General features: G+C 42.8%; 1 protein-coding gene across 2 annotated transcripts in view; it reads left to right on the top strand.

Moving 5' to 3' along the window:
- The window catches only part of USP42 (ubiquitin specific peptidase 42), a 45,013-nt gene that overhangs the window by 10,619 nt on the left and 22,085 nt on the right, over nt 1-12,309 (top strand). For both annotated transcript variants that reach the window (XM_070761208.1, XM_070761209.1), the window contains exons 2-3: nt 7,463-7,709; nt 10,575-10,775. In XM_070761208.1, coding sequence (XP_070617309.1) covers nt 7,472-7,709; nt 10,575-10,775 — 439 coding nt within the window. In that variant the 5' untranslated portion in view covers nt 7,463-7,471. The remainder of the gene's footprint in view (nt 1-7,462; nt 7,710-10,574; nt 10,776-12,309) is intronic.

The following is a 12,309-nucleotide window of genomic DNA, read 5'->3' as shown; positions in this document are numbered from 1 at the left end:
GTGTTATGCTTATACAAACTGCAATCCTATACTTGTTCAACTAAATAATAAGTAAATAATTTTTTAAAAAACCCCTACTTCCTGCGGCAAAAAAAGCATGTTCCCCAGAGTCACACACACACACACACACACACCGTCATTGCGTCGTGCAATGCCCTATTATTTGAGAAGCACTGTTCTAGCCTGACTTTTGAAAGTGATCGCAGGGTGTCTTTCCGAAAATTCTGGAGTTTTTTCCAGGTCAACCTGGAAACGCCAGAATCTCAGATTTTTGCACGGAAAGGTGGTGATCTGCTCACAAGACAGGATCCCTTCTCCTTGCGACTGCAAAGAGATCAATTTCGGGAAATTATAATTCGTATTGAAATGAGCACAGACTCCTCTTGCAACAGCTTCAAACAAGGGTGTCCAGCTGTGGCAACTTTTAAGATTTGTGGACTTCAACTCCCAGAATTCCACAGTCAGCATGGCTGGCCGGGGAATTCTGGGAGTTGAAGTCCACCAGCCTTAAAGTTGCCAGTTTTGGGGATTTAAAAGCTTGGCTATAACCTAAAACATTTTTTCTCGCTCCTCCATGATGTTAACTAGTAATGACAGCAATCAGTTTGCCTTCATGGAATTGAATTACAGTGGTCCCTCTACTTACGAACTTAATTTGTTACGTGACCTGGTACTTAAGTAGAAAAGTTTATTTATTTATTTATTATTTATTTTATTTATTCTATTTTTAGGCCGCCCTTCTCCTTAGACTCAGGGCGGCTTACAACATGTTAGCAATAGCACTTTTTAACAGAGCCAGCATATTGCCCTCCACAATCCGGGTCCTCATTTGACCCACCTTGGAAGGATGGAAGGCTGAGTCAACCTTGAGCCGGTGATGAGATTTGAACCGCTGACCTTCAGATCTACAGTCAGCTTCAGTGGCCTGCAGTATAGCACTCTACCTGCTGCGCCACCCCGGCTCCCTTTGTAAGTTTGTAAGGAGAAGCAATTTTCCCCATAGGAATCAATGTAAAAGCAAATAATGGATGAGATTGGGGAAACCACCTGGAGGGTGGAGGCCCTGTTTCCTCCCAGGAGATTCCTAGAGAGGCCCCATGGAGGCTTCTCCCTGTCTTTTCCAGCCCTGTTTCCTCCCAGGGGATTCCTAGAGAGGCCCCATGGAGGCTTCCCGCCTTTTCCAGCCCTCTTTCCGTCCAGGAGATTCCTAGAGAGGCTGCACGGAGGCTTCTCCCCACCTTTTCCGACCCTGTTTCTTCCCAGGAGATTCCTAGAGAGGCCCCAAGGAGGCTTCTCCCCACCTTTTCTGGCTCTGTTTCCTCCCAGGAGATTCCTAGAGAGGCCCCAAAGAGGCTTCTCCCCACCTTTTCCGGCCCTGTTTCCTCCCAGGAGATTCCTAGAGAGGCCCCAAGTAGGCTTCTCCCTGTCTTTTCCGGTTGCAGTTTTGGAGGCTCAGGTTTGTAAGTGGAAAAGTGGTTCTTGAGAAGAGGCAAAAAAAATCTTGAACACCCGATTCTTATCTAGAAAAGTTCATAAGTAGAGGCGTTCTTAGGTAGAGGTATCTCTGTATTTTAAAACTAATTCCATTCCAGCCTTCTTTCCTTTCTTTTCAGCCCCAGGGTCTGCTCTAAAAGCTTAAATATTAATAAGTTGGCTTTAAAACAATGAGTAATCCTTAACTACCTCCCCACCCCAATCAGGGGGAGAAAAGATGGAAATCCTTCTACAAGCAAGCTTCCACAACTTGGTTCTGCTGTTTGTCCTTCAGCTTTAAAAATCGCAGTTGTTTGATGGGGGATGGGATGGGATGGAATATGTTGTGGTTAGCTCTGGCCCAGCTCCTGCCCCAAGGACTGTGGATGTGGGGGAGACATCCACATGCTGCAGGCCTGTTTCCCCCCCACCCCGTGGAATCTGCTGATGAAGGCTCCTCTGACCAAGAAGACATGAGTGACAGGGAGGAGGAGAGTGTGACAGACAGCTCAGAAGGAGATCAATTATCTAGCTCCTCCTTGGATTCAGAACAAGAGTTAATGATACAGCCACGCATGGGGAGAGCGATGCATAGGCAACAACAACAGAGATTATTATCAAAGAAAATGAGGCCACCTGTGGTTGGGTGGGTCTGTGGTCATTAGTGAGGCTGCTATAAAGAGCAACCTGTGGGTTTGGCCATTGTGGAGGATTATCTGATCGTTGTGTTTCGTGCCTGCTTTGCTGACTTCGACCTTGGTGTGCGGATTTCCCCCCGCTTTGAAACTAAACTAGAGCAAAGTGTGTTTCACTTTGTGAAAGAAGAAGGACTGTGAATTGCCTCACAGCTGCAAGCTAAGTATCACAGGACTGATCAGGGACTTGTACAAATTACCAGTTTGTTTGGAGACCAGTGCTCTTTGCTATACCAAAAGAGGGCTTGGTTTAAGTGAATTTTCATTATAAAAACATTGTTTTGAATTTTCCAACGTTTGTGTGTCTGAAATTTGTACCTGTGAATTTTTGGGAGGAGTCTACCAGAGAGCCCGACAGAACAGAATAGGATAGGGCAGGGATGGCTAACCTTCGGCATGGGTGCCACAGCAAGCCACTGCCTTAGCTCAGCACCAATGTGCATGTGTGTGCGGGCCAGATGATTTGTAGCACACACAGAGGCTCTGGGAGGGCGTTTTTGGCTTCCAGAGAGCCTGGGAGGGGGGAAGCCTTTGGAGCCCAGGGAGGGCAAGACACGAGCATCCTGGGCCCACCAAAATTTTTGAAAGGGGTCTTAAATCCTTTAAATCCATTAAAAATCCATAAAATTCTTCTACAGTACTACTGTACTCTATTAGAGAAACTGGTACATGATCGAAACATTTAAATATGTTAAAGGGTTAAATAAGGTTCAGGAGGGAAGTGTTTTTAATAGGAAAGTGAACACAAGAACAAGGGGACACAATCTGAAGTTAGTTGGGGGGAAAGATCAAAAGCAACGTGAGAAAATATTATTTCACTGAAAGAGTAGTAGATCCTTGGAACAAACTTCCAGCAGACGTGGTTGGTAAATCCACAGGAACTGAATTTGAACATGCCTGGGATAAACATAGATCCATCATCCTAAGATAAAATACAGAAAATAGTATGAGGGCAGACTAGATGGACCATGAGGTCTTTTTCAGTCTTCTATGTTTCTATGGTAGGATATCACATGTAGTTGCAGCTGAGAACCATTATAGAATAACTGTTTAATGCAACGGCTGGGTTTTTAAAGTCCAAATACTCGTTAAATACATTAAAACAGTTGTTTCCCAACCTTGGCAACTGGAAGATATTTGGACTTCAACTGCCAGAATTCGAATTCTGGCTGGGGAATTCTGGGAGTTGAAGTCCAGATTATTTATTATTATTATTATTATTATTATTATTATTATTATTATTATTATTATTAATAATAATAATTTATTGGATTTGTATGCCGCCCCTCTCCGCAGACTCGGGGCGGCTAACAACAATAATAAACACAATATGTACAATCCAATAATAAAAAACAACTAAAAACCCCTATTATAAAACCAAACATACACACAAACATACCATGCATAACTTGTAATGGCCTAGTGGGAAGAGCTATCTCAACTCCCCCATGCCTGGCGGTATAAATGAGTCTTGAGTAGTTTACGAAAGACAGGGAGGGTGGGGGCAGTTCTAATCTCCGGGGGGGAGTTGGTTCCAGAGGGCCGGGGCCGCCACAGAGAAGGCTCTTCCCCTGGGGCCCGCCAAACGACATTGTTTAGTCGAATTATTATTTATTAGATTTGTATGCCGCCCCTCTCCAAAGACTCGGGGCGGCTCACAACAGTAATCAAGGTTGCCAAGGTTGGGAAACACTGCATTAAAAAATATCTTTTCTCTACTTCACGGAAATTCGTTTTTCACGGGTGGTCTTGGTGGTCGCGAAAAACGAAGGATCACTGTACATCATTTATCTTACGCTATCTCCTTTTATAATTTTGTCACCTGGAATTCAAATATTGTTTTCGGGTTCAAAATACTATTAGCTATCAAAATTTTCTCTTGGCTGTTTGCTTTTTTCTACTAAAATTATGGACTCTAACCCCCAAGGACAGCTTGAAGATACAACAAAATATACAGGCACACTATCAAAACAGATGAGTCTGTGCTTACAGGAAGATCATTGAGAAATTTAGGTAGTAAAACTATGGATTTAAATTTTTTTAATGGATTTTAAAAAGCCCCCTTTGAAAACCTGTGAAATAGCTCACCCTGCTATTTGAGAAACACTGCACTTAATAAATGCAGCAAGGCGAGTCATCAGATGGGGGGAAAGTCACTTAATACATTTCTTATCCACAGAAATTGTGTGTGTGTGTTGAATTGTGGCCCAAAGTCGAGGACTTTACTCCAAAGGCAGTGAGTGACTTGTGCATTGGTTTTTTCCCTTTGGCTCACTTTAAGATTTAAATGCATGGACATTCCAAGTGGGGGATGGGCTTCTTGGGCAAACCGACAGAATTTTAAACTAGTTGACCAGTAAAGCACACAGTGCTCATCTTTTAGCTGGACGTGGGATAAATTGCTTTGATTTCCTTCTAACGGCTGGTAAATCGGGGTAAGCTGCCTTCAGGTTTCGTAGCTATTGGGGCCACTTCTCTTGGGGAACCGAATTAAATATTAGGTAGAAACATAGAAAGGTAGAAAATTGATGGCAGAAAAAGACCTCCTGGTCCATCTAGTCTGCCCTTATACTGTTTCCTGCATTTTATCTTAGGATGGATCTATGTTTATCCCAGATGTTTAAATTCAGTTCCTGGGGGTTTACCAACCCCTGTCTGCTGGGAGTTTGTTCCAAGCATCTACGACTCTTTCAGCCAAATAATATTTTCTCACGTTGCTTCTGATCTTTCCCCCAGCTAACCTCAGATTGTGCCCCCTTGTCCTTGTGTTCGCTTTCCTATTAAAAGGACTTCCCTCCTGAACCTTATTTTTAATATATTTAAATGTTTCGATCAGGTCCCCCCTTTTCCCTTCTGTCCTCCAGACTATACAGATTGAGTCCATTAAGTCTTTACTGATAAGTTTGATGCTTATCAAACAATGGTTTTTTTGGGGGGTGTTAGGGTGATTTCTGGCATAAAACCCCCACGCCCATTTAAGGGAAAAGGTTTTGTCTTAGGGACCATGTAGTTGCTTAATAATCCTTTGGTGACTCCTCCTAACAGGGTCATAAAGACAGGCTCCAACCACTAGCAAATGCTTTTGAGTGATACTTGGGTCTCTGTAAGTCTGTATTGGGAGTGAAAGGATGAGAGTTTAAACTACATCCTCAATGTTATTTTGTTGACATTACTAAGTTGCTTAAACCGGGGGTGTCCCTCTGGCAGGCTGCTCATCTTGAGTCCAAAGAGGTTGAGAAGAAGGAGAGAGGTGGGACATTTTTTTCACTGGCAGTTGGAATTCAAACATCATCATTCCATTCACAGGCTAGGCTGCAGAGGAGCTAGACTGGGAAGGACAAGAAAGGTGAAAAACCATTTTCAATTGCACTTTCGGTTCACAGAGGCCAAAACAAGAGCTCCTGGCTGGGACCCGAGACCTCCCAGTATTGTATGGGCAGTTTTGTGTTCGCAAAAATTTCAAAAGGATTTAGGGGTAGTGATTTCTGACAGTCTCACAGTGGGTGAAGAGTGCAGTCAGGCGGTAGGGAAAGCGAGTGGGATGCTTGGCTGCATAGCTAGAGGTATAATAAGCAGGAAGAGGGGGATTGTGATGATGATGATGATAATAATAATAATGAACTCAATTTGTAGTCAGGCGGTAGGGAAAGCAAGTAGGATGCTTGGCTGCATAGCTAGAGGTATAACAATCAGGAAGAGGGGGATTATGATGATGATGATGATAATAATAATAATAATAATAATAATAATAATAATAATAATAATGAACTCAATTTGTATAGTCTGGAGGACAGAAGGAAAAGGGGGGACATGATCGAAACATTTAAATATGTTAAAGGGTTAAATAAGGTTCAGGAGGGAAGTGTTTTTAATAGGAAAGTGAACACAAGAACAAGGGGACACAATCTGAAGTTAGTTGGGGGAAAGATCAAAGGCAACATGAGAAAATATTATTTGACTGAAAGAGTAGTAGATCTTTGGAACAAACTTCCAGCAGACGTGGTTGGTAAATCCACAGTAACTGAATTTAAACATGCCTGGGATAAACATATATCCATTGTAAGATAAAATACAGGAAATAGTATAAGGGCAGACTAGATGGACCATGAGGTCTTTTTCTGCCGTCAGTCTTCTATGTTTCTATAATAATAATTTATTAGATTTGTATGCCGCCCCTCTCCGAAGACTCGGGGCGGCTCACAGCAATAATAAAACAATGTTACAGTGGAACAAATCTAATATTAAAAGAGAAAAAGACATATAAAACCCTATCATTTAAAACCAAACAACACATACATGCCAAACATAAAGTATAAAAGTCTGGGGAAGGTGTCTCAGGTCCCCTATGCCTGGCCTTGATCCCGCTATATAGAGCACTGGCGAGACCACATATGGAATATTGTGTCCAGTTCTGGAGACATGACCTACAAAACGATATGGGTAAAATTGAAGGGGTCCAAAGACAGGCTACAAAAATGGTGGAAGGTCTTAAGCATAAAACTTATCAGGAAAGGCTTCATGAACTCAATCTGTAGAGTCTGGAGGACAGAATGGAAAGGGGGGGGGACATGATCGAAACATTTAAATAGATTAAAGGGTTAACTAAGGTTCAGGAGGGAAGGGGACACAATCTGAGGTTAGTTGGAGGAAAGATCAGAAGCAACGTGAGAAAGTATTATTTTACTGAAAGAGTAGTAGATGCTTGGAACAAACTTCCAGCAGACATGATTGGTAAATCCACCGTAACTGAATTTAAACATGCCTGGAATAAACATATATCCATCCTAAGATAAAATACAGGAAATAGTATAAGGGGAGACTAAATGGATCATGAGGTCTTTTCCTGCCGTCAATCTTCTATGTTTCTATATACAAAATCTTTAAAAACTTGATGTTTAAAAAAGCCATAATTTATTCAGTACCACTAACATACTATCAGCCGGAACAGAGCGTTAACGCTCAACGGCTCTAGGCCTGCCGGCAAAGGTGTTTTTTTTTTAAAGCCTTTCGAAAGGCCAGGAGGGTGGGGGCAGTACGAATCTCGAGGGAGAGGGAGTTGATTCCAGAGGACCGGAGCCACCACAGAGAAGGCCCTTCCCTTCTGCCCCGCCAGCCAGCACTGTTTGGCTGACGGGACCCGGAGAAGGCCGATTCTGTCTGATCTGACCGGTTCACTGAGACACACCTGAAGTCTGAAACACCTGGATCGCAACGCGTTGCTCTGCTCCTCCTGTCACACTTTTTCAAGACTTTCTCTCTCTCTCTCTCTCCCCCTGGTCTCTTTTCCTTCCTAGTGATGAACCATGACCATTGTTGACAAGGCGACCGAGTCCTCCAAGGCCTCTGCTTCTGAGAAGCAACCGTTCAACTCGGTGGCACCCGCTTCCGGTGACATGGACCCGGGGTCTACAGGATGGGTCGCGGTCTCCTCTTCGTTAGAGGCTCCGAAACACAAGATTTCGTTGGAGCCAGTGCCGGGAGCCGCGGTGTACTCCAGTACATCGGGACCAGATAAATGCAAGCCTTCTGCCAAAGAATTGGGTAAGTGATGAGCAGGCCGTTTAAAAGCACAGAGAAACCTTTTGAAGTTATTATATGAGGTTGGGCAACGAAATTTGTCTGCAATGGTATACAGTGTTCCCTCGATTTTCGCGGGTTCAAACTTCACGAATAGCCTATACCACGGTTTTCCAAAAGATATTAATTAAAAGATACTTTGCAGGTTTTTTTCCCCTATACCACGGTTTTTCCCGCCCGATGACGTCATAGGTCATCACCAAACTAATCATTTTTGCAAACAAATAACAAAAAATAATAATTATTGTTAATAAATAATTATGTTTATAAATATCAGGATCATAGTTCCCTCTAAGCTGAGCAGTGAGCAATCGCTCACTTAAAAATCATCATCAACTCAGAGTTTTCCAAACCTGCCCAGAAGCCGAGAGGGAAAGAGTGAGAGGGAAGGAGAGAGAGAGGAAGAGAGAGAAACAGATAGAAAAAAGAGAGGAAGGAAAAGAGAAAAAAAGAATGGGAGTAAGGAAGAGAGAAAGAAAATCAAAATCTAGTCTGAAACTAGCTCAACTATTTAAGGGGCATTTTGATATTGATAGAGTTGCCCTATTATGAGCTCACTGTTATAGAAACACAGTACAGTATTTTATTTTGAAATTCTCTGAGGCAAAACAGGGTGGGTTTTTTATTTATTTATTTGTTTGTTTGTTTGTTTATTTATTTATTATTTCTGTGCCGTCCAGTCCCGAAGGGACTGCCACTCAGACACTATACTTTTCCGCCCACCCCCAAAAAAAATTAGAGGGAACACTGATCAGGATCACTAAGTGTCTTATTCAATGGTGAGTACCAGTAATAATGGTGAGTAAATGGTTGTTAAGGGAATGGGAAATGGTAATTTAGGGGCTTAAAGTGTTAAGGGAAGGCTTGTGATACTGTTCATAGCCAAAAATGGTGTATTTACTTCCGCATCTCTACTTCGCGGAAATTCGACTTTCGGGGGCGGTCTTGGAACGCATCCCCTGCGAAAATCGAGGGAACACTGTACCGTATTTTTTGCAGTATAAGCCGCACCTTAGTTTTTGCGGAGGAAAATAGGGAAAAGAATCTGCTTACCAGGTATTCATCTAGCTAGCATCCTTAGTCTGGTCAGCTTCAGCCCATTATTTTATCCCCTGGTTAAGGGCTTTAAAAAAACTTTATTGGGAGAGAGTAATAATGAAAGAGCTTGCAAGGTGGTAAGAGCTGGGAACATCATTAGCACCTGGAAAAAAACATTCAGAGCAAGTAGAATAATGGAAACAAAAACCCTGCAAAGACTTAGGGCTTGAAAAACATTCCTCCCAGAGAGTAACAATGAAAGAGCTTGCAAGCAGGTAAGATCTGGGAACATTGTTAGCACCTGGTTAGGGCTGGAAAGAAACATTTGGAGCAGGTAGAGCAATAAAAATAAATAAATAGAAACTGCAAAGACTTAGGGCTTGAAAAACATCCCTCCCAGAGAGTAACAATGAAAGAGCTTGCAAGCAGGTAAGATCTGGGAACATTGTTAGCACCTGGTTAGGGCTGGAAAGAAACATTTGGAGCAGGTAGAGCAATACAAAAACCTGCAAAGACTTAGGGGCTTGGAAAACATTCTTCGCAGAGAGTAACAATGAAAGAGCCTGCAAACTAGTCAGATCTGGGAAACATTGTTAGCACCTGGTTAGGGCTAGAAAGAAACATTTGGAGCAGGTGGAGCAATAAAAAAAACCTGCAAAGACTTAGGGGCTTGGAAAACATTCTTTGCAGAGAGTAACAATGAAAGCGCTTGCAAACTAGTCAGATCTGGGAACATTGTTAGCACCTGGTTAGGACTGGAAAGAAACATTTGAACCAAGTTAGATCAATTAAAAAAAATACAAAGACAGGGTTTGGAAAACATTCTTTGCAGAGAGTAACAATGAAAGAGCTTGCAAACTAGTCAGATCTGGGAACATTGTTAGCACCTAGCTAGGGCTGGAAAGAAACATTTGGAGCAGGTAGAGCAATAAAAAAACCTGCAAAGACTTAGGGGCTTGGAAAACATTCTTCGCAGAGAGTAACAACAAAAGAGCCTGCAAGGAAAGAGCTGGGGAGATAGATAGCAGCTAGTTAGGGCTGGGGTCAGGGGGGAGGGAGCTACATTCAGAGTGTAAGATGCACCCAAATGAGAGAGCAAGAGAGAAAGCAAAAAAGAGAGAGAGAAAGAGAGAGAGAGCAAGAGAGGGAGAGATAGAAAGAGGGAGGGAGAGGGGGGAGAGAGAAAGATAGAAAGCAAAAAAGAAAGAGATAGCAAGAGAGGGAGAGAAAGAGAGAGGGGGAGAGAAAGCGAAAGAGAGAGAGAGAAAGAGAGAGATAGCAAGAGAGGGAGAGAGAGAAAGAGGGAGGGAGAGAGGGGGGGAGAGAAAGAGATAGAAAGCAAAAAAGAAAGAGATAGCAAGAGAGGGAGAGAGGGGGGGAGAGAAAGCGAAAGAGAGAGGGGGAGAGAGAGAAAGCAAAAGAGAGAAAGACAGATAGCAAGAGAGGGAGAGAGAGAAAGAGGGAGGGAGAGAGGGGGGAGAGAGAAAGAGAGAAAGCAAAAAAGAAAGAGAGATAGCAAGAAAGGGAGAGAAAGAGAGGGAAAGGGGGGAGAGAGAAAGCAAAAGAGATAGCAAGAGGGAGAGAGAAAGAGAGAGGGGGAGAGAGAAAGAGAGAAAGCAAAAGAGAGAGATAGCAAGAGAGAGAGAGAGAGAGAGAGAGAAAGATTGCAAGATAGAAAGAGAGAGAGGGAAAGAGAAAGAAAGAGATAGCAAGAGAGGGAGAGAGAGAAAGATTAATTTCTCCCCCTCCTCCCCAACTGTAATTATTTCCTGATCTCTAAATTTCTGGCAGCTATTGGTGATGGGATTGCCGCTCCTCAGAAGGTCCTATTTCCGGCTGAGAAGATTTGCTTAAAATGGCAAAAAATGCATCGGGTTGGAGCTGGTCTCCAAAACCTCGGCAACACCTGTTTTTTGAACTCTGCTCTGCAGTGTCTGACTTACACCCCTCCCCTCGCCAACTACATGCTCTCCTACGAACACTCCAAAAACTGTGAGTATCTTTTATGGGGGCTTTCTCTTCCTTAAACCGTTTAAAAGGAAGCCTGCGCTAGCGAGCGTCCTCTTCCAAAAGAAGGCTCCCCGGTCGGGGTTTGCTTCTGTAATTCTCCCCCAAACAGGTAGGGGGCAGCATCGGGGCTGGGTTCTAACTTTGCTTCATGCTGCGCAGCTTTGGGGGCGGGGGGGGGGGGGGGGCGTGCTTTGAGCATGCATGTGCAGTGAGAGAAATTCAAATAAAAGAGCCAAAAACTAGATGTGCAGGGCTGGAAACTTGGAAGGAAAAAATCCCCCCCCACCAAACCCCCCCCCCCATGGTGGCATTCACAGACCAGCTACCACAAACCTGTGATTTGCTAAATATTTTTACCTGCATCATCATCATAATAATCATAATCATGATAATAATAATGATAATAATGATAATAATGATAATAATGATAATAATAATGATAATAATAATGATAATAATAATGATAATAATAATGATAATAATAATGATAATAATAATGATAATAATAATGATAATAATAATGATAATAATAATGATAATAATAATGATAATAACGAGCCGGTGTGGCGCAGCAGGTAGAGTGATGTACTGCAGGCCACTGAAGCTGACTTGTAGATCTGAAGGTCAGCGGTTCAAATCTCATCACCGGCTCAAGGCTGACTCAGCCTTCCATCCTTCCGAGGTGGGTCAAATGAGGACCCGGATTGTAGGGGCAATAGCCTAGCTCTGTTAAAAAAGTGCTATTGCTAACATGTTGTAAGCCGCCCTGAGTCTAAGGAGAAGGGCGGCCTAAAAATTGAATAAATAAATAAATAAATAATGATAATAATGATAATAATGATAATAATGATAATGATAATAATAAAAATAATAATAATAATTGAAAACCATCGGAATTGACAAAATCTCCATCTGTCAATTGCAAAAGGCCGCTTTACTGGGATGGGCACACATAATTCGCCGCTACATCACGCAGTCCTAAAAGGAGATCAATAAGACAGGTGGACGTAAGGGAAATTTAGAATGAAAGGTGACATGAGCATCCTTTTTGCAAAATAATAGTAATAACAATACTGGAACTTGTGCCAGAACTGCCATCTACCAGTGGCAAAGAACTGGTGGGATCATAAGCCCGAAAAAGTGGTCGAAAATGAGCAAGCAAAACTACTGTGGGACGTCCGACTTCAGACGGACCGAATTTTGGAACATAACACACCAGACATTGTGATCGTGGAGAAAAAGAAAGTATGGATCATCGACATCGCAATCCCAGGAGACAGCAGAATTGAGGAGAAGCAGCTAGAGAAATTTGCAAAATACGAAGATCTGAAAATCGAGCTGCAACAACTCTGGCATAAGCCCGTGAAAGTGGTCCCAGTGATCCTTGGCACGCTGGGCGCAGGGCCAAAGGATCTCAGCAGACATTTGAAAACCATCGGAATTGACAAAATCTCCATCTGTCAATTGCAAAAGGCCGCTTTACTGGGATCGGCAAACATAATTCGCCGCTACATCA

The sequence above is a fragment of the Erythrolamprus reginae genome, chromosome 9 (genome assembly GCF_031021105.1).
Source record: "Erythrolamprus reginae isolate rEryReg1 chromosome 9, rEryReg1.hap1, whole genome shotgun sequence".
NCBI lineage: Eukaryota > Metazoa > Chordata > Lepidosauria > Squamata > Dipsadidae > Erythrolamprus > Erythrolamprus reginae.
The sequence above is the reverse complement of the archived record's forward strand: the minus strand, read 5'-3'. Positions and strand labels throughout refer to the sequence as shown.